This window comes from Pristiophorus japonicus, chromosome 10, assembly GCF_044704955.1.
Source record: "Pristiophorus japonicus isolate sPriJap1 chromosome 10, sPriJap1.hap1, whole genome shotgun sequence".
NCBI lineage: Eukaryota > Metazoa > Chordata > Chondrichthyes > Pristiophoridae > Pristiophorus > Pristiophorus japonicus.
The window spans coordinates 129,725,994-129,746,694 of record NC_091986.1 but is presented as its reverse complement, the minus strand read 5'-3'; the positions used below and the strand labels follow the sequence as shown (position 1 = coordinate 129,746,694).

General features: G+C 44.9%; 1 protein-coding gene across 1 annotated transcript in view; it reads left to right on the top strand.

The window, feature by feature from the left end:
* The window catches only part of LOC139275093 (E3 ubiquitin-protein ligase RNF149-like), a 68,388-nt gene that overhangs the window by 2,032 nt on the left and 45,655 nt on the right, over nt 1-20,701 (top strand). The window contains exon 2 of the mRNA XM_070892084.1: nt 950-1,206. Within this exon, the coding sequence (XP_070748185.1) occupies nt 950-1,206 (257 nt within the window). The remainder of the gene's footprint in view (nt 1-949; nt 1,207-20,701) is intronic.

Here is a 20,701-nt window from a genome sequence, read left to right as displayed (position 1 = left end):
GGGGGGAGAGTGAGGAGGGAGGGGGGAGGAGAGAGAAGAGGGAGGGGGGAGGAGAGAGAGAGAGAGAGAGAGAGAGAGAGAGAGAGAGAGAGAGAGAGAGAGGGGAGGGGGGAGGGAGAGAGGAGGAGGGAGGGAGGAGGGAGAGAGAGAGAGAGAGGCAGAGGGGAGAGGGGAGAGAGGGAGAGAGGGAGGGGAGAGAGGAGGGAAGGCGGAGAGAGAGAGAAAGGGAGGGAAGAGAGAGAGAGAGGAGGGAGAGGGGGGAGAGAGAGAGGGGGAGAGAGAGAGGGGGGAGAGAGGAGAGGGGGGAGAGAGAGAGGGGGAGAGAGAGAGAGAGAGAGGGGGGAGAGAGAGAGAGGGGGAGAGAGAGAGGGGGAGGGTGGAGAGAGAGGAGGAGGAGGAGGAGGAGGGGGTTGGAGAGAGAGGAGAGGGAGGCAGAGGAGGGGGGAGAGAGAGGGTGGGGTGAGAAGGGGATTGGGGGGGAGAGGGAGGAGGGCGGCGAGTGTGGAGGCGGAGGGGGGCAGGAGTGGGTGGTGGTGGAGGAGGAGAAGTGTGAGGGGGGTGTAGTGTGAGGAATGGGGCATCGGGATGGTGAGAGAGAGAGGAGGGGGGGAAGAGAACGGAGGGATGTAAGAGCAAAGGGAGGGTGCGGGAGAGGAGGGGGGGGCAATTAGAGGAATGGGGTAGGGTGGGGAGCGGTAGCGGGAGAGAGGGGACAAAACCGTGCGGAGGGCTGAGGGGGTAACGTGGAAGGGGGAGAAGTGGATGGGGGATGGGGGAGAGGGGAGTCGGGGACTGGAAGAAGGGGGTCAAGGATGGGAAGAGAGGGAGATGAGGAAGTGAGAGGAACAGATTTATTTTAAATGATGGAGAAAATGAAATTAGACCAGTTGTGAATTTGTTAGAGGTAATTAAGCTGGGTCTTTTCACGTTTTTATTCTTGTTTTTCTAGGTATGGTGACAGTTCTCCTAAAGATAGTGTGCAGGGGGTGATTGGAATCCCCAGGACCAACCGGGACCAATTGGGATGTGACCCCCACACAGAATTCTTCATACCCAGATCAGGGGAGCCGTGGATAGCTCTCGTAGCCAGAGGGAATTGTACTTTCAAGGAGAAGATTTTAAATGCTGCAAAAAAAATGGCATCTGCAGTTGTGATTTACAATTTTCTTGGGACTGGAAACATAACAGTCACCATGAACCACATTGGTAAGTTTTGGCATACCATAATTATTTGTAAAAACAGTAATGTGTAAATGACTGATTTTAAAACAAAAAATTGCAGCTTGGTCCCTTAGCAAAACACAAAAAGCATGTCTTTGATGTTATAATGGGAACAGAAGCATAGTGGTTATATTATTGGAAAAGTAACCCAGAAGCACTGAGGGTAACAAGGGCACAGAATGTACTCTGAGTGGGGGACTTCAATGTCCATCACCAAGAGTGGCTCGGTAGCACCATGACTGACTGAGCTGGCCGAGTCCTGAAGGACATAGCTGCCAGACTGGGCCTGCGGCAGATGATGAGAGAACCAACACGAGGGAAAAACCTACTTGACCTTGTCCTCACCAATGTAGCTGTCACAGATGCATCTGCCCATGATAGCATTGGTAGCAGTGACCACCGCACAGTCCTTTTGCAGACAAAATCTGGTCTTCACACTGAGGACAGCCTCCATCGTGTTGTCTGGCACTACCACCGTGCTAAATAGGATAGATTCAGAACAGATCGAGCAGCTCAAAATTAGGCATCCACGAGGCGCAGTGGGCCAATAGCAGCAGCAGAATTGTATTCCACCACAATCTGTAACCTCATGGCCTGGCATATCCCTCACTCTACCATTACCATCAATCCAAGCGACCAACCCTGGTTCAATGAGGAGTGTAGAAGAGCATGCCAGCAGCAGCACCAGGCATACCTAAAAATGAGGTGCCAACCTGCGGAAGCTGCAACACAGGACTACATGCATGCTAAGCAGCAGAAGCAGCATGCTATAGACAGAGCTAAGCGATCCCACAATCAAAGACTCTGATCAAAGCTCTGCAGTCCTGCCACATTCAGTCGTGAATGCTGGTGGACAATTAAACAACTAACGGAGGCTCCATGAATATCCCCATCCTCGATGATGGCGGAGCCCAACATTCAATTCCAAAGAATAAGGCTGAATGGTTTGCAATCTTCAGAAGATGTGCTGAGTGGATGATCCATATTGGCCTCCTCCTGAGATCCCCACCAACACAGAAGCCAGTCTTCAGCCAATTCAATTCACTCCATGTGATGTCAAGAAACGGTTGAGTGCACTGGATACAGTAAAGGCTATGGGTCCAGACAACTTCCCAGCTGTCGTGCTGAAGACTTGTACTCCAGAACCACCCGCTATAACACTTGCATCTACTCAACAATGTGGAAAACTGACCAGGTATGTCCTGTCTACAAAAAGCAGGACAAATCCAATAATCGCCCCATCAGTCTACTCTCAATCATCAGCAAAGTGATGGAAGGTGTCGTCAACAGTGCTATCAAGTGGTTCTTGCTCACCAATAACCTGCTCAATTTGGGTTCCACCAGGACCACTTGGCTCCAGACCTCATTATAGCCTTGGTTCAAACATGGATAAAAGTGCTGAATTCCTGAGGTGAGGTGAGAGTTGACTGCCTTTGATATCAAGGCAGCATTTGACTGAGTGTGGCATCAAGGAGCCCTAGTAAAATTGTTGTCAATGGGAATCGGGGGGAAAACTCTCCACTGGCTGGAGTCATACCTACCACAAAGGAAGATGGTTGTGGTGGTTGGAGGTCAATCATCTCAGCCCCAGGACATCACTGCAAGAGTTCTTCAGGGCAGTGTCCTAGGTCCAACCATTTTCCGCTGCTTCATCAATGACTTTCCCTCCATTATGTCAGAAAAGGGGATGTTTGCTGATGATTGAGGTGTTCAGTTCCATTCACAATTCCTCACAAATTGAAGCAGTTCATGTTTGCATGCAACAAGACCTCGACTACATTCAGGCTTGGGCTGATAAGTGACAAGTAACATTCGCGCGACACAGTGGCAGGCAATGATTATCTCCAACAAGCGAGAGTCTAACCACCTCCCCATGACAATCAACGGCATTACCATCGCCAACTCCCCATCATCCAAATCCTGAGGTCACCATTGACCAGAAACCTAATTGGACCAGCCAAATAAATACAGTGGAAACGAGAGCGGATCAGAGGCAGGGTATTCTGAGGCGAGTGTCTCACCACCTGGCTCCCCAAAGCCTTTCCACCATCTACAAGGCACAAGTCAGGAGTGTGATGGAATACTCTCCATTTGCCTAGATGAGTGCAGCTCCAACAACACTCGAAGCTCGACACCATCCAGGACAAATCAGCCTGCTTGATTGGCAATCCATCCACCACCTTAAACATTTACTGAATCTACTCCACTAGCGCACCCTGGATGCAGTGTTACCATCTACAAGATACAAAGCACAAACTCGCCAAGGCTTCTTCAGCAGCACCTCCCAAACCTGTGACCTCTACCACCTGGAAGGACAAAGGCAGCAGGCGCATGGGAACATCATTGTTGGGTCAAAATCCTGAAACTCCCTCCATAGCAGCACTGTGGGAATCCCTTCACCACACAGACTGCAGCAGTTCAAGAAGGTGGCTCTCTGCCACCTTCTCAAAGGCAGTTGGGGATGGGCAATAAATGCTGGCCTTGTCAGCAATGCCCACATCCCGAAACACAAAAAATAGTGCAATGGTGTAGTCTTGTTACCAAAGGAATTTGAAATAATTGAGCAGCTTGGTACTGCTGGGAATGTTTTGTATTTATATTGTTGGCATGAGCAATTGTATATCTGCTACTGGCACTGTTAGAGCCTTCCAAACAAGCAGTTGTCATAATTAAAAATTATGAGAACTTTAGTTACTGATGTTGAAAAGGTTTGAATGGTTTGTTCTATTTGTCTAACAAAAAAATCAAATTGAATGATTCCTTGAATTAATTAGCAACATTATTCCTTTTTGAGTAAAAAAAATAACTGGTTCATGGTATTTTGTATTTTCAACATGCATATGTTCACGTTACTGTATATTTGCCCTTGATCCTGACACCCATTCTATATTCAAAGAAGTAGGTGAGGAAATTGCAGCAGGATTAGTCATAGTCTTTCAAAGCTATCTTGATTTGGGAATTGTGCCATTGGAGTGACAGCAAATTTCCAATCTATTATTTAAGAAAGGCGGGATAGAGACAAACAGGTATCTACAGGCTTGTCAGATAATGGAGAAGCTGCTAGAATCCGTTCAATATGAGCAGATCAGCGAGAGCCAACATGACTTTAAGGGTAAGTCATGTTTGAATAATCAAATTGAATTTTTTGAGGTCACAGATAAGGGTGTGCCTATGGATGTTAACTAAATGGACTTCTAGAAGACATTCAATAAGATTCTACACAAGATTATTAGCAAAAAATGAGAGCGCCTGGAATTGTAGGTAGCCTTTTGACTTGGGTTGGAAATTGTCTGAGTGGTAGGAGACAGAGAGTGAGGATAAAGGGTAGTTACTCTGATTGGAGAAATGTGACCAGTGGTGTACTCCATGGATCAGTTTTGGGCAATGTTCCCTGTAAGTTGCGTGGGCGGGCCCCTGTCCAGGGACCCCCGCAGCCGGCTTACTGGCCTTTCAGTTAGTATTTTGAATGGCCCGTGGGGCCCCAAACACAATTAGACAGAACATCGGTGCCAGGCCTCAACTTTTGAACACGTACAGTGTAATAATTTGACTGGATATATCAGTACCATTCAGTCATCTGTACTAATGGAATATATTTATTTAGCTTCTAACCGTTTCTGTTCAGCTGTTTGTCAGAATGATTTGACTAAAATCTAGACAAATTACAAAAGCTTTGTTCAGATAATTTCTCTAGAGTGTAAAGCAGAAAGGCTGTGTGTTTGTGTTTAAATGAGGATAAATTATGACTGATTTTATACCAGTTGTAGCTTTTTTGTGTTCCATAAATTTTAGAAAGTGTATTAAGCAGAGAGAGAGAGAGAAAAAGACAAATTGAGGGGACACATTTTCTTCATTGTCCCCAACCCAAATGTAGCAAATGGTGGCTGCTTCCCTGGCCCTGCAATGCCTTCCAACCCATCGCTTCTCACCTGAAAGGGAAGAGAGAAAAGCAGATTAGAACAGAGTGATGCAAAAAGAGTTAGGGAGAGACAAGAAAAATAGAAGGGAGGAAGCAGTGAACCACAGCAACATTAAGACAACACAAAAAAGTAACAACAACTTGCATTTATATGGCACATTTAACATAGTAAAACGTCGCAAGGTGCTTCACAGGAGTGTTATCAAATAAATTTGACACTGAGCCACATGAGATATTTGAGCAGATGACCAAAAGCTTGGTCAATGAGGTAGGTTTTAAGGAGCGTCTTAAAGGAGGAGAGCGAGTTAGAGAGGCGGAGAGGTCTAGGTAGGGAATTCGAAAGATGATGGCCGAGGCAATTGAAGGCTCGGCCGCTAGAATTGGAGGAGCGCAGAGTTGTTGTAAATTTTGAAGCTTTTACTAGATGCTCTGCATCAATTCATACATTTAGTTGAACATGGCAGCAATCTGTAGCAGCAACATCTCACTAGAAACAATAAGATGAATGGGCACTAACTTAATTATTTGGTGATATTGGTTGAGGGAGAAATGTTGGCCAGAACACTGGGAGAATAATGTTGTTAAATTAATGTGATTAGATCTTTAACATACACTTAAAAAAAGTAGATGAGAACTTGTTTATCATATCTGAAGGATGGCATCTCTTGCAATGCCTCTGTGCTACACTGAACCATCAGCCTAAATTATGCACTCCGATCCAGGTGTCCGATTCGAGCCAAAAGCCTCTGAGCCAGAGGAGAGAGTGCTACCAATTGAGCATGTTGGCATAGCATACAGTAAAGTAGGTAGTGGGTCATTTTATTTCCTGACAGGATGTCCGTCCATTTATCATGGATACGTTATAGATCAGAGAAGTAGAATACTGGGATTTGGAGCAAAATAACAGAAATTCATAGATATTAATTTTGACCAAACCAACTCTATATAAAAAGAAAGACATCTATTTATTGAGCACCTATCATGACCTCAAGTCATCCAAAAGCACTTTACAACCAATGGTGTACTTTTGAACTTGAGTCACTGTTGTAGTGTAGGAAATGTGGCAGCCAATTTGCACGGAGCAAGCTCCCACAAACAACAATGTGATAATGGTTGAGAGATAATTGTTGACCAGGATACTGGGGAGAACTCCCTTGCTCTTATTCAAAATAGTGCTATAGGATCTTTTACATCCATCTGAGAGTGTAATGTTTCATCCGAAAGATGGCACCTCTGACAGTGCAGCACTCGCTCAGTACTGCAAAGGAGTGTTAGCCTGGATTATGTGTTCAAGAACAAGGACATGGAATAAAAAAAGGACATTCAATCCATTGAGGCTATTCCTTTTCAGGCCTTGTGTAACTAGCATCATTGTGAATTTTACCAAAATCTGCAATATCGTGGGCTCTGTATAACTATGCTAAGTGAAGTGATCAAGAAAAATAAAAGCTGTGATATTTTCCCTGGAAGCTAATCAAGTCAAACAGTACAATAGCAATTCAAACCCACAGGTCAAAACAATTAGCTCGAACCAGATGCATTCCACCGATTACACATTCATCCAGCAACACATGCATGGTCATGTTTGTGGTGAATTTAAAGTCCCTAACTTTAATTCCCAATTTTTAAGGAGGTATTTATCTACTTCATGATAGAAGAGTTAACTAACATAACATTAAACATTTTTGCTGAGAGTTCATTCAATGTGGAAACATTTGTGGGAAGGATAACATTTGCTCAATGCTTGTTAATTTTGTGTTTCTGTCTTCTAGTTCTGTGATTATGATTAAAGTAAAATATATATATCTACATTTTACAGATAGATTATATCCCAGCTCATATTTTCTAATGACTAGTTCAGTTCTGTGAATTTTTCTTTGTAACTTAAAACCCCTAGTGCTAGAATTATCTTGTTGCTATTCTTTGAACTATGTCCAATGGCAGGTAACAAAGGGAAATAGAAACATAGAAAATAGGTGCAGGAGTGGGCCATTCGGCCCTTCGAGTCTGCACCGCCATTCAATAAGATCATGGCTGATCATTCACCACAGTACCCCTTTCCTGCTTTCTCTCCATACCCCTTGATCCCTTTAGCCATAAGGGCCATATCTAACTCCCTCTTCAATATATCCAATGAACCGGCATCAACAACTCTCTGCGGTAGGGAATTCCACAGGTTAACAACTCTGAGTGAAGAAGTTTCTCCTCATCAGTCCTAATTTGGCTTACCCCTTATCCTTAGACTGTGTCCTCTGGTCCTGGACTTCCCCCAACATCGGGGACATTCTTCCTGCATCTAACCTGTCCAGTCCCGTCAGAATTTTATGTTTCTATGAGATCCCCTCTCATCCTTCTAAACTCCAGTGAATATAGGCATACAGGCCCAGTCAATCCAGTCTCTCCTCATATGTCAGTCCTGCCATCCCGGGAATCAGTCTGGTGAACCTTCGTGGCACTCCTCAATAGCAAGAACTGTTAAGTCCTAGTTCGGGTGGTCAGCTGCATTCGACAACAATCGAGTCAGATACCTTTTAATCTTTACGTCTTTATTGAAGCAGCTTCAGACCTGTTACCAAACTGCCAGCACAGAGTCTACAGATTCCGAGGCAGGCAGACAAAAGGTCTGCCTATCCTTACAGACGCATCCTTTTTATTCTTACAAACTAGAGGAGGTATGGCCCGCTTCATCAATCACAGTGTGTTACTAGGGTTTCATGAATTGACAGCATGTTTATCTTTAGAGCACTTTATACTTTTACGAGCGGAATAGTCCAGCTTAATCACACGAGGCAAATGTGTTCCTTATCAAGTCATGGCCACAAACCCTTGTTTATCAGTGATGGTCACACAAGCTACTTTGTCCACTACTTTCTCACAGGAAACTAATTCTGACTTTTCTTATTTTCTTATTGATTCGTAGAACCATTTTATTAACCCTTTCATGATTCTTCCACCTACATTCACATTCCCTCCTGTTATCATTCCATGATAAATTCTCATTCATAAATGTTTACTCTCAATTTTGTGCACGGCCCGGTACTCCCTGCCTCAACGTGCTGGCCAGTCACGCGGTTTCAGGAGTCCCGGTTGCTTAGATCAAATTATGCCCCATGTTATTGCTAAGATCAATTTTGTCCCGACCAGTATGTGTGAAATTATACGAATCCAAGGATCGATGTTCACATTTATTCCCCAATCCCAGACCTTTCTCTACTAACTCTGACTTTGTAAGTCTACATCGATATCTTCTTCCAGTACTTTGATTTTAGTTTGCAGTTGGTGGTAGAGCTTTACGGATTGACCCACTCTGAGCCTCAATTCTCGTAATACTTCGGTTAGATGTGGGATAGGGACCTGATCTGGCTCGTCATAATCCTGCAAATGATCGCGGAGCTGATCGGTTACCTCAATAACTTCGGACTTCCGGCGCCTAACCTGGGTGATATGCGCTTGCCCGATCGTGACGGGTCGTAGTGGTGTAAAGCAAAAGTTTGGCTGTGGTATAGGGCACTGCAGGTCATTTGGGTCCCTTGTCTTACTTCTACACAGGTATCCACACTCTGGCAAGAGGTGATGCCCGTGTTTGAGTCGTGAAGACAGGAATAATTGGACTGCTTTGTGAGACAGGACTGGTTAACGGGCACGTCCACTTTTGCGCACCCGAATCCTGTACCATTCCAACACTGTGGGTACCCATCCTTCCCACACCCTGTGGTATTTAGACAGGTGGCCGGGGGACCTCGGCCATCGGAATATGTGAAGGTGATGTTTTCGGCGGGCGGGGTATCATTGTATCCTCGTATGTAAAGACTGGGATCCATAACCGGGGTTGGGGTAAACAATTCGGTGACCGACATAACAGGGTAGCATACAACCGACTCTGCCACGAATAAGATCTTATGAGTCCTCAGAAATATATTATGATCGTTCCCCAGTTGCCCTTGCACGTTCCTTTTCCTCCTTTGCCCTGTTACTGATTCCAGGATTGGTCCTTTGAATCAACTAAGTCATCTTCAGGTTGATCAGGACAAGCAAAGTCCATCTCACATTCCCTGAACCGGCATGGCAAATTCCATCGGTCTTTGCCCTGTAGAGTCACCTGTCGATCAACCTGTGAGAGTATACCCATACAGGATTTTATTTTAGTCATGGTCCATGATTCGAGATCGTCTGGTATCCTGGTTCCACATTGTACGATATCTCCCGTACAGAGGCGGAGAATTTGCTCTCGTGAGCCATTGGTTGGGCAGCTGAGTAGTCGTCTCCCTGTTTTTGCTACTGTTATCAGCAGGATCACGACTCCTAGCAGCAGGGTTCCGTGCATTCTTTCAATCCTGAAAGACAAAGGGCTTACAAACCGTCATGTTACTATCGTGGCCACCAAGGCTTCATGTTATGCCTAAATACCTAAAAGCAGGACAAGCAATCATATGATAATTAGATTAATTAAAATTATGGCTTAAAATTACGGCTAAAACGGTTACGGAATGACGGGAACGAACGTATTATGGCACTTCAATTATTAGTCCACGTCTATCTCTACTCCCCCCTTTTGATTACCGCCGGTAATCAATTTGCAATGATGCATGTGCGCCCACGCGTCTCTACCTTCCACCTTTACAGCGGTGGGGGTGGTGAGTAAGACCTGAAATGGACCATCCCATCGGGGCTGGAGATGACGTCGCGTCCAATTTTTGATAAGGACGAAGGATCCGGGCTCGATAGGGGATGATCCGTGAGAAGAGGGATGGTCATCATAAGCGGCGCGAACCTGTGAATGAGAGGCTCGCAATACCTTAGTTAGGGCTAACACATAGGTAGTCATCTCCTCAGTCATGTGATGAAAGTGGACGGCAACTGGGGAATGGTGGTCCCAAGGGGTGCGAAGAGGTCTGCCGTACACGATCTCGGCCGGGGTGAGACGCGTCGTCCCTGCGGGGGTGGAGCGAATCTGAAAAAGAGCTACAGGTAACAATTTTAACCAAGTCGACCCTGTTTGAGAGGTCAGTTTCGCTAACTTGGTTTTAAGAGTCTGGTTGGTTCGCTCGACCAGACCCGCCGCCTGGGGGCGATAGGCACAATGGAGTTGTTGATGTATCCCTAACTGTTGGCACAATTCCTTGTTTACAGCTGCAATAAAATGGGGTCCGTTATCTGAGCTAAGACGACCGGGAACCCCGAAGCGAGGGATAATTTCCTTCAGCAATATCTTAACAACAGTACAGGCTCTATTATCCGTAGTAGGATAAGCTTCAATCCATTTACTAAAAACATCAACAATAACCAACACATATTTATAACACTGACAGCGTGGCAATTCTATATAGTCCATCTGCAAAGTCTCGAAGGGTCCGGCTGGCTAGGGTGTTTTACCTAATAAACATGGTGCCCCCCCTTCCAGGATTATGGCGTTGGCAGGTAAGGCAACGAGAAATAATATTCTGCGCAAACATTTGGAGGCTAGGATGCCACCATGTCTGGAGGAGCAGGTCACTAGTGGCTTTTGCTCCACAATGCGTGGCGTAATGAACACATTCAATTACCCAAAGGGCCAATTCATCGGACATATAAGTTTGACCAGCGGGTGTGATCCACAACCCGGAGGCAGTATCATATTTACAATCAAGATCGTTCCAAAGTTGTTTTTGTACAGCAGGAGCGTCCTCCTGTAGGCGAAGTACCGCTTTTCAGGGGCCGACAAGCTCGGTTTCGAGCTGGACGTCTGCCTCATCATTTGGGGCACAACAATCTGCTGACTCCTTGCAGCACACTTAGCCGCCTCGTCAGCACGGCGGTTTCCAATATCGATTGGAGAGGAACCGGCAGTATGAGCGGAACATTTAATAACAGCGATTTATCGAGGGAGCAGAAGAGCAAGTAATAGGTCAGACACAAGCACTTGGTTCGAGATTGGCGTACCGGTTGAAGTTAGGAATCCTCGGTTTTTCCAGAGCTGGCCGAAGTCGTGGACAACCCCAAAGGCGTAACTGGAGTCAGTGTAGATATTGACTCGGAGATCCTCTCCTAAAATACACGCACGGGTGAGGGCAAAAAGTTCTGTTTGCTGAGCGGAAAGGGGGACCTGGAAAGCTCCAGACTCGAGAGTCGTTCCTTCTTGACTGACAACAGCATAACCGGAAATGCGGGTTCCTTCCTTGTTGATGGAGGAACTGCCATCAGTGAACATAACGAGGTCAGGGTTTAACAGAGGGGTATCTGAAAGGTCGGAGCGAGGGCTCGTGTCCTCGAGGACTGAGTGCAGACAGTCATGATCCGGCTTAACAACATATTCTGTCTTTACTTTAGTCAGCAGTGAATCTTTTAGCTCAACCGTCGGACCGTCCTTCCAAAAAGCTTTTACTGCTCGAGACATTGCCTGAGTTGTGGCGTCACACCAGTCAAGATTATTGGTCCTTATTGCAGTAGCAACTGTTCCAGGAAGGCAGTTCATTAACATCGAACAAAACTGAGGAGAGGGCTGTCCCCTAGAAAACACCTGGTCTCCTGACTGGGTTCCATATACTTCCTTAAATCTCTCTAAAAATTCCTCGACTGTCTCGCCCTTCTTTGGTTTCGTGTCCAAGACTTTGGTAATATCGACAGGTTTTCGCAGAACTACGTGTACAGCATCCAGAATCATCGTCTCTCTGTTCTCGTTATTCGCGTGCGCTACTTCTAAGGCATCGTGAGTTTGATATCCTAAGGCTTCCTTAAATCTGGTCCATTCAGAACCAGTAAGTACCTGTTGTACCAGAGACCAAAGGTCCCTTGAGTCTGCTTGATAGACTCTGATGGTTCGTGACAAAAATTCAATGAACCGTTGAGGACAGGTATTTTTATTCGGGGCGCTGGTTAATAGGGACATAAGTTCATGAGGTTTCCAAGGTAACCACACTTGTATCTTAGCAGGGGGCTGCACATCCGGGCCCCCATCCACAACAGGCGCTGCTGGTGCCAACACGCGAGGGTTAGGGATAGTTCAGACGGGCAGCTGTTTCGGTGCGCGTTTCTTCAGGGGTCTTGGTGTCTCCCTGTCGTTGTCCCCTTCAACATCACCAACCCATTCTGACTCTGAATCTGTCCCAGTATCCGACCCCGACACTATCACATCATCCACATCCGTAGGGGTTGATTTCCCCTTTTTCCCTTTACCACTACGTCGTTGATTTCTTTCAAGCCGTTGTAATTTCCTTATTTCCTGTTCAAGTTGAAGCCGTCTTTGAGCCTGGCTTCTAGTCCCCTCTGCAGCGGATCGACAGAAAACCTCATCATCAGACTTAGTTCCCCGACACTCGTTCTATATTAGACACATTGTCTAAACTGGGATAAATGAGTGTTGCAGCAGCAGTGGCGCCCGGTGTTGGGACATTAGGACCGGGATAAGGGGGTGGTAGAACTCCGTTCGTCTGTAAATTTGGCACCGGCACATTTACTGCCACAGCCGCGTCAGCCAAGGCATTAACATCGGGTTGTGCCGTCGGACGAGGGGGGGGAGCCCCTGGAGTCATATTCCAATTATCCCATTCATTGTCCTCGTCAGCCCCTTGCATGCCAAGACCAGCCATTGAACTACGTAGTTCAGTTAAAGATTCCTTGTTTGTTCTATTTCTCTCTTCCTGTGCACATTCCTTTCTTAAAATTTCCAATGACTTAGGGATTCCCGCATCGGTTAATTCCTGCCTTGAGAGCATTCTCCTGCCAACTCGCCAGAATATTCTTATCTTTTTCATCTTGACAATGTTGGCGCCAAATTTCAATCAATTTCTTACTCTTTTTCCCAATTCCCTTTTTCCAAATTAGTTCTTGGGTGCGTTTAATTGTTTCTAAATCACTTGAACCCCCTAATGGCCATATGTCTGAACCTAATTTCTGATTCAAACCTCCCGACAATTGTCTGAGTTGCTCGTTTTTATCTGGGTGTTTATCACACAACCTCTGCAAAACGCTACTTGAGCCTGTCGTTGTATCAAGTATATTATCCATGATATAACTTATTTTAACCTAGGTATTCAATGTTTTGACGGACTCATTAAGTGAGACAATTTCAAATCAGTTATCTTTTAACCCACCACCGTGGTGTGCACCCACAACTTCCTTTTCTCTTTATTCCTTTTCTCTTTATTCCTTACTGTTTTAACGTTTGACGGACTACTTGTGGTAGACAATTTCCAGATCAACCTACACCTTCGTAACTTTAACGGACCACCATCGTGGACAATTCCAAATCTATTTTTTCCTGGGGTAATCTGACAACTGACCACGGGCGATCCCGTCAACAATTAATTGAACAGTGGTGAAGGATCCGCAACCAGAACTTACGACAGGAGGAAAACAAAGTGGCAATTTAACTAAATATACTCACTTTAGGGCCCATTTCCTCTGCCGCGTCCCGCCTGTAGGATATCAATGATTCAGCCACTTCCAATTGAGAGTTTTTGGGATCCCACTTCTGACACCAAATGTTAAGTCCTAGTTCGGGTGGTCAGCTGCATTCGACAACAATCGAGTCAGGTACCTTTTAATCTTTACGTCTTTATTGAAGCAGCTTCGGAACTGTTACCAAACTGCCAGCACAGAGTCTACAGATTCCGAGGCAGGCAGACAAAAGGTCTGCCTATCCTCACAGACGCATCCTTTTTATTCTTACAAACTAGAGGAGGTATGGCCCGCTTCATCAATCACAGTGTGTTACTAGGGCTTCATGAATTGACAACCTGTTTATCTTTAGAGCACTTTATACTTTTACGAGCGGAATAGCCCAGTTTAATCACACGAGGCAAATGTGTTCCTTATCAAGTCATGGCCATAAACCCTTGTTTATCAGTGATGGTCACACAAGCTACTTTGTCCACTACTTTCTCACAGGAAACTAATTCTGTCTTTTCTTATTTTCTTATTGATTCGTAGAACCATTTTATTAACCCTTTCATGATTCTTCCACCTACATTCACAGAATGTCCTTCCTCAGATTAGGAAACCAAAACTGAACGCACTATTCCAGGTGAGGCCTAAGCAAGGCCCTGTACAACTGCAGTAAGATCTCCCTGCTCTTATACTAAAATCCCCTAACTATGAAGGTCAACATACCATTTGCCTTCTTCACTGCCTGCTGTACCTGCATGCCAACTTTCAATGACTGATGAACCATGACACCCAGGTCTCGTTGCACCTTCCCTTTTCCTAATCTGCCGCCTTTCAGATAATATTCTGCCTTCGTGTTTTTGCCCCCAAAATGGATAACCTCTCATTTATCCACATTATACTGCCATGCATTTGCCCACTCACCTAACCTGTCCAAGTCACCCTGCAGCCTCTTAGCATCCTCCTCACAGCTCACACCACCACCCAGCTTAGTGTCATTTGCAAACTTGGAGATAGTACTCTCAATTCCTTCATATAAATCATTAATGTATATTGTAAAGAACTGGGGTCCCAGCACTGAGACCCGTGGCACCCCACTAGTCACTGCCTGCCATTCTGAAAAGGACCCGTTTATCCCGACTCTCTGCTACTGTCTGTCAACCAGTTCTCTATCCATGTCAGTACATTACCCCCAATCCCATGTGCTTTAATTTTGCACACCAATCTCTTGTGTGGGACCTTGTCAAAAGCCTTTTGAAAGTCCAAATACATCACATCCACTGGTTCTCCTTTGTCCACTCTACTAGTTACATTCTCAAAAAATTCTAGTTATATCCTCAGTAAAGGATTTTATAAATATGCAAAAGTAAAGAATAATTATAATTGAAAAAGGAAATCTCTTTTATGGAGAATGAAAGAATGGCAGAGACATTGAATGATTATTTTACCTCAGTTTACACTGAGAATAAAAGGGAGCATGAGAACATAAGAATTAGGAGCAGGAGTAGGCCAGTTGGCCCCTTGAGCCAGTCAATAAAATAATGGCTGATCTTCTACCTCAACTCCACTTTTCTGCACGATCCCCATATCCCTTGATTTCCTTAATATCCTAATGGAACCATTGAATAAGATGACTACAGGCAAGGAAGTTGTACTGAGAAAATGGTGGAATTCAAAGTGCAAAAAGTGCGGTGACCTGTTCAGAGGCAATGTAGAGTCCTCTTGGGAATCCAGAGCGAAAATAGCACAGGCGCTGACCACAATCTTTAGATATGGATGTTGTGCCAGAGGATTTGAAGGTTGTCCATGTAAAACCTTGGTTCAAAAATATAACAATAGACCTAATATCGGTAGTGGGTAAGCTTCTAGAGGCCCTAATACAGAATTATAATTCATACTGACCTAATATGGACTAATTAAGAAAGCCAGCAGCAATTTGTAAAGGGCAAATCATGTTTGACAAATGTGTTGTGTTGTGTTTTTTTAAGGAGTGTACCGATGATAAATATACTGTGAATGTTGACCATGTCATCTCTTCATGGCCCGTCTACAGCCATGGTTTTTATCCTCAACCCTCTGTAAACGTCAGCTCATCCAAAACTCCTCTGCTTGTATCCTATCCTGCTCACCCATCACCCGTGTCCTTGCTGACCTGCATTGGCTCCTAGTCCTCCAAAGTTTTAAATTTTCATCCTCATGTTTATCCCTTTATGGCCTTACCCCTCCCTATCTCTAGCCTTGCAACCTCCCTAGAACACTCAATTCCTCCAGCTCAGACCTCTTGTGCATCACCCCTTTTCGCCCACCATTGGCAGTCATGCTTTCAGCCACCTAGGCCCCACACTTCAAAATTTGTTTTCTAAACACCGTTTCCTCTCCCCTCCCCCCTCCACATTTAAGACTCTTTTCCCCCCCCACCCCCCCTTAAAACTTACCTCTTTGACCAAGTTCCTGGTCTCCTTTCCTAATATCTCTTCGGTTCAGCATTTTTTTTTTAAAACATTTGCCTCTGACATTTTTCTACATTAACAGGGCTATCTACAAATGCAAGTTCTTATTGTATATGGATTTTCAAAAGGCGTCTGGTATGGTGCTTGTTGATAGATGGCTTGTTGATAAAATTAAGGCAAATGGAGTTGAGAGTGTATAAGACAAAGGTCCTCCACCAGCCTGTCCTCACTGCACAGTATTCACCCCGCCTCCCCACTCCCTCAAGTCATCAAGATCCACGGACACCGTCGATCATTTCCCATATCTCGGGAGCCTCCCATCAACAAGAGCAGGCATTGACGACGAGATCCAACATCGCCTCCACTGCGCTTCTGCCGCCTGAGGAAAAGAGTGTTTGAAGACCAGGCCCTCAAAACTGCCACCAAGCCCATGGTCTACAGGGCTGTAGTATTCCCGCTCTCCTGTATGGCTGAGACATGGACCATGTACAGCAGACAACTCAAGTTGCTGGAGAAATATCACCAACAATGTCTCCGCGATCCTACAAATCCCCTGGGAGGTCAGGCGCGCCAACATCAGCGTCCTTGTCCAGGCTAATATCCCTAGCATTGAAGCACTGACCACACTTGATCAGCTCCACTGGGTAGGCCACAATTGTCTGTATGCCGGACACGAGACTCCCAAAGCAAGCGCTCTACTGGGAGCTCCTTCACGACAAACGAGCCAAAGGTGGGCAGCGGAATCACTACAAGAACACCCTCCAAGCCTCCCTGATAAAATGCAACATCCCCATTGACACCTGGGAGTCCCTGGCCCAAGGCCACCCTAAGTGGAGGAAGTGCATCCGAGAGGGCGCTGAGCACCTCGAGTCTCATCGCCGAGAACATGCAGAAATCTAGCACAGACAGCGGAACGAGCGTGCGGCAAACCAGTCTTACCCACCCCTTCCCTCAACGACTATCTGTCCCACCTGTCACAGTCTGTGGCTCTCGTATTGGACAGTTCAACCACCAAAGAAGCAAGTCTTCCTTGATTCCGAGGGACTGCCTATGATGATGAAAACAGAGTAGTGGTTATTGAGTGTTTTTTGAACTGCAAGGATGTAATCAACCCCCGTGGTCAGTGATGGAAGCATTGGTCCTTTTAATAAATACATCAATGATCTGGACTTGGGTATAGGAAGTATAATGTCAAAATTACAAATGCTACAAAACTAGGGAATGTGATTAACTGTTAAAAAGGAGTTCAAGGAACTTCAGTATGGTATAGTACATGTGACAGATTAATGTCCGGTGAAATTTAATGCAGAAAAAAGTGACGTGATTTATATTGGGAATAAGAACAAGGAGGGGACATGTGCACATATCAACCCAAAGTGGATAGATTACTTTCACCAAGAGGCTTACTTGTTCCATTGGGAGCAGAAGTTTGGGGGAATCAATACTTTTTGCAGACCCTTACCAGGCTGCCTTTCTGCCATCAGAGTGGCATGGAACTGCTCTAATTTTCTGACTCTGTCAGGGTGAGCCATGGCTGATGTCGGTGCCTGCCCTGAGCATGCTGATAAACACGCCCCAGAGTTTGGGAAGAAGTCTGGGCCTCTTGCTCAGGCAGATTTCGGGTCCAACCCATCACTCTTCCATGGAACGGCCCTATCAGAACCGAATCATAGGACCTGACATTCTATCAATGGCCTATTGAAAGTAGAATGTCAAAAATTCCATACAATTTGCTGAATGTGGCATTACTAATGAGCTTTTCACAGTTAAAGTAACCTGTTTTTACTTGCAGTTAAATGCCTTTGTGAAGCATCTAAGTGCTCAATGGGCTTTGTTGGTAGTTTACTGCTGACAAGTTACATTTGGTGAATGGTCCGTAATCACACTTTAATCCTATCTTTTTCCAGTTCAGCTATTGGACTCCATTCACTGTATATCCATATTTCACATTCAAATGTGCATAACCTTTCCTTTTGTGTGTTTAAAACTATTTGCCATTCCATTGCCTATTGCCCTTGTCCAAGTCTGTATTATAACCCTCACTCAGCATCAATGTGTTTGTATGTCTTTGGTAAAATAAAATATCCCAAGCCACTAAAAATTAATATCTGCCTGACAAACAAGGTAATTGGGGAACCACTGAAACATTATTCTTTTATATAATAGGAGTGTACACAACACAATGGATCTTCCTCCTGTCAGATTCCAAGAGCGATTTTTGGTAAACATGAGTTGGTCCTGTGGGTAATAGGCAGTGTATAAGTCTTTTATTGTTGTGATGGAACCAAACCATGAAGACTATTGTAGAACTTTCTTCCTCCTTGCTTTTTTTTTTAACGGGGTGTCCATTGACAACACTGTATCAGCCAATGAGTTGGAGGCGAATTGGGACTTATGGCACGATTTACAGCCAGAAAGTCTATTTACAGAGTCTGTTTAAAAAGAGCCTCTATGTGCTACAGCAAACAGAAACTCGTGACCGAAACTCCAGCAACTGCTCCCTATAAAAGCACGGTGATTTCGTCAGCAAAATGCAGTGAGTGGAGAATGGTTAATAATACAAATTTTGTACGTAAAGTCAATCCCAGCCACTTCCACTTCAGGCGTGATTGATGGGGGAATTACCCAATCATCTCCATTCTGGCCGGGAATAGAAGTGTCACTATATGCAGCCATTTTTTTACATTTCCCACTCCTCGGTGCCTCTCCAACCTGCTTTGTTGCTTTTGTTTTTACTGACCAAGTATAAATTGCTAATAAAAATAAAAAATGCCGGAAATACTCAGCAGAGAGAAAAATAGAGTTAACGTTTCAGATCATCGATCTTTTGGCAGAACTGGAAAAAGTTAGAGATGTAACAGATTTTAAGCAAGTACAGAGTCAGGGAAAGGGAGAGGAGGGGAGGAAAGAACAAAAGGGAAGGTCTGTGATGGGGTGGAATGCAGGAGTGATTAAATAACAAAAGGGATAATGGTGCCAGCAAAAGAGGATGGTAATCAAGTTTTTTAAAAAAAAAACAAAAGATGGATCTAGAGGAGCTGTAAATGGGATCCTACAAATCCCCTGGGAGGACAGACGCACCAACATTAGCGTCCCCAATCAAGCCAACATCCCCAACATTGAAGCACTGACCACACTTGATCAGCTACGCTGGGCAGGCCACATAGTCCGCATGCCAGAATCGAGACTCCCAAAGCAAGCGCTCTACTCTGACTCGTTTGCCGTGAAGGAGTTCCAAGGTGGGCAGCGGAAACATTACAAAGATACCGTCAAAGTCTCCCTGATAGTGCAACATCTCCACTGTCACCTGGGAGTCTCTGGCCAAAGATCGCTCTAAGTGGAGGAAGTGCACCTAGAGTCTCATCGCCGAGAGCATGCAGAAACCAAGCGCAGGCAGCAGAAAGAGCGGGCGGAAAACCAGTCCCACCCACCCTTTCCCTCAACGGCTATTGGTCCCACCTGTGACATGGACTGTAGTTCTCATATTGGACTGTTCAACAACCTAAGGGCTCATTTTTCGAGTGGAAGCAAGTCTTCCTCGATTCCGAGGGACTATGAATGAATGAAATGGCAACAGTAGAATCATTACCAGCAGTTGCTGTCTGGAAAAAATGGGAGCATATAAATTGCTGTTCTATTTTGATTTTATATAAATTGATTCTACCAACAATGAAAATGTGAATGTTCGATTACGGATGAAATATAACCATTTCTTAGCATTTTGGGGTATTTGTGTTAAGCATTTAGTTTTTGCTTTTTGATTTGAGTTGGACTTTAGGTAATTTGAATTTAATGTGGATCCAGCGTAGCATTTTCTTCATTATCATCATAGGTAGTCCCTCGGAATCGAGGAAGACTTGCTTCCACTCTAAAAATGAGTCCTTAGGTGGCTGGACAGTCCAATACAAGAACCACAGTCCTTTCACAGGTGGGACAGATAGTCGTTGAGGGAAGGGGTGGGTGGGACTGGTTTGCCGCACGCTCCTTCCGCTTGATTTCTGCACGCTCTCGGCGATGAGACTCGAGGTGCTTAACTTACAATGATGCTTAAAAAACAAAATTTGATTGGTAAGAAAGATCAAAAAATGTTTTGCCATCCCAAATGAAAGACGAGAATGCAATAAATTTCTATTGAAATGCACTGCTTGTCATGGGGAAAAAAACAAAAATATTATCACATTGAACACATTATAGTAAATGTGATTTATATCACTGTCATTCATTTGTGGACAAAATGTAAAAAGGTTTGCCAAATTCTTTCATTTCTTTGATAGTTTCAGCTTAATTCTGATATTTTTGACATACAAACATACATAAAATGACATGGGAACAGGCCTACTGATCCATCCAGCCTGTCCCATACAGTTGTGATGTCTAGTGTTTTGCTATCCATATAGCTCCAGGTGAGATAGCGAGTGTGTGATCTCCTGGGAGAGGCAAAAAAAACAGATTAAAACACAGGCTATTTGGGCTGGGGGAAATCTGGAAAATTCTCTTCTGACCTCCTTAGGCAATCAAAACTAGTCCAGAAGACCACCTTGGTTCTGATCAACGTTTGGGGAGAGGTGATCTCTGTTTCAGCTAGAAACGTGTCCAGCTATCGTTTGAAGGAATTCAGCAAGTCAGTGTTCACTACACAAGCTGGAAACCTGTTTCATAGGTGCCCTATTCTCTGTGAAAAGAACCTCCTAACAACTAATCTAGTTCCACCCATACATATTTGTCAGACTGACCCCTGGTCCTTCCTAAC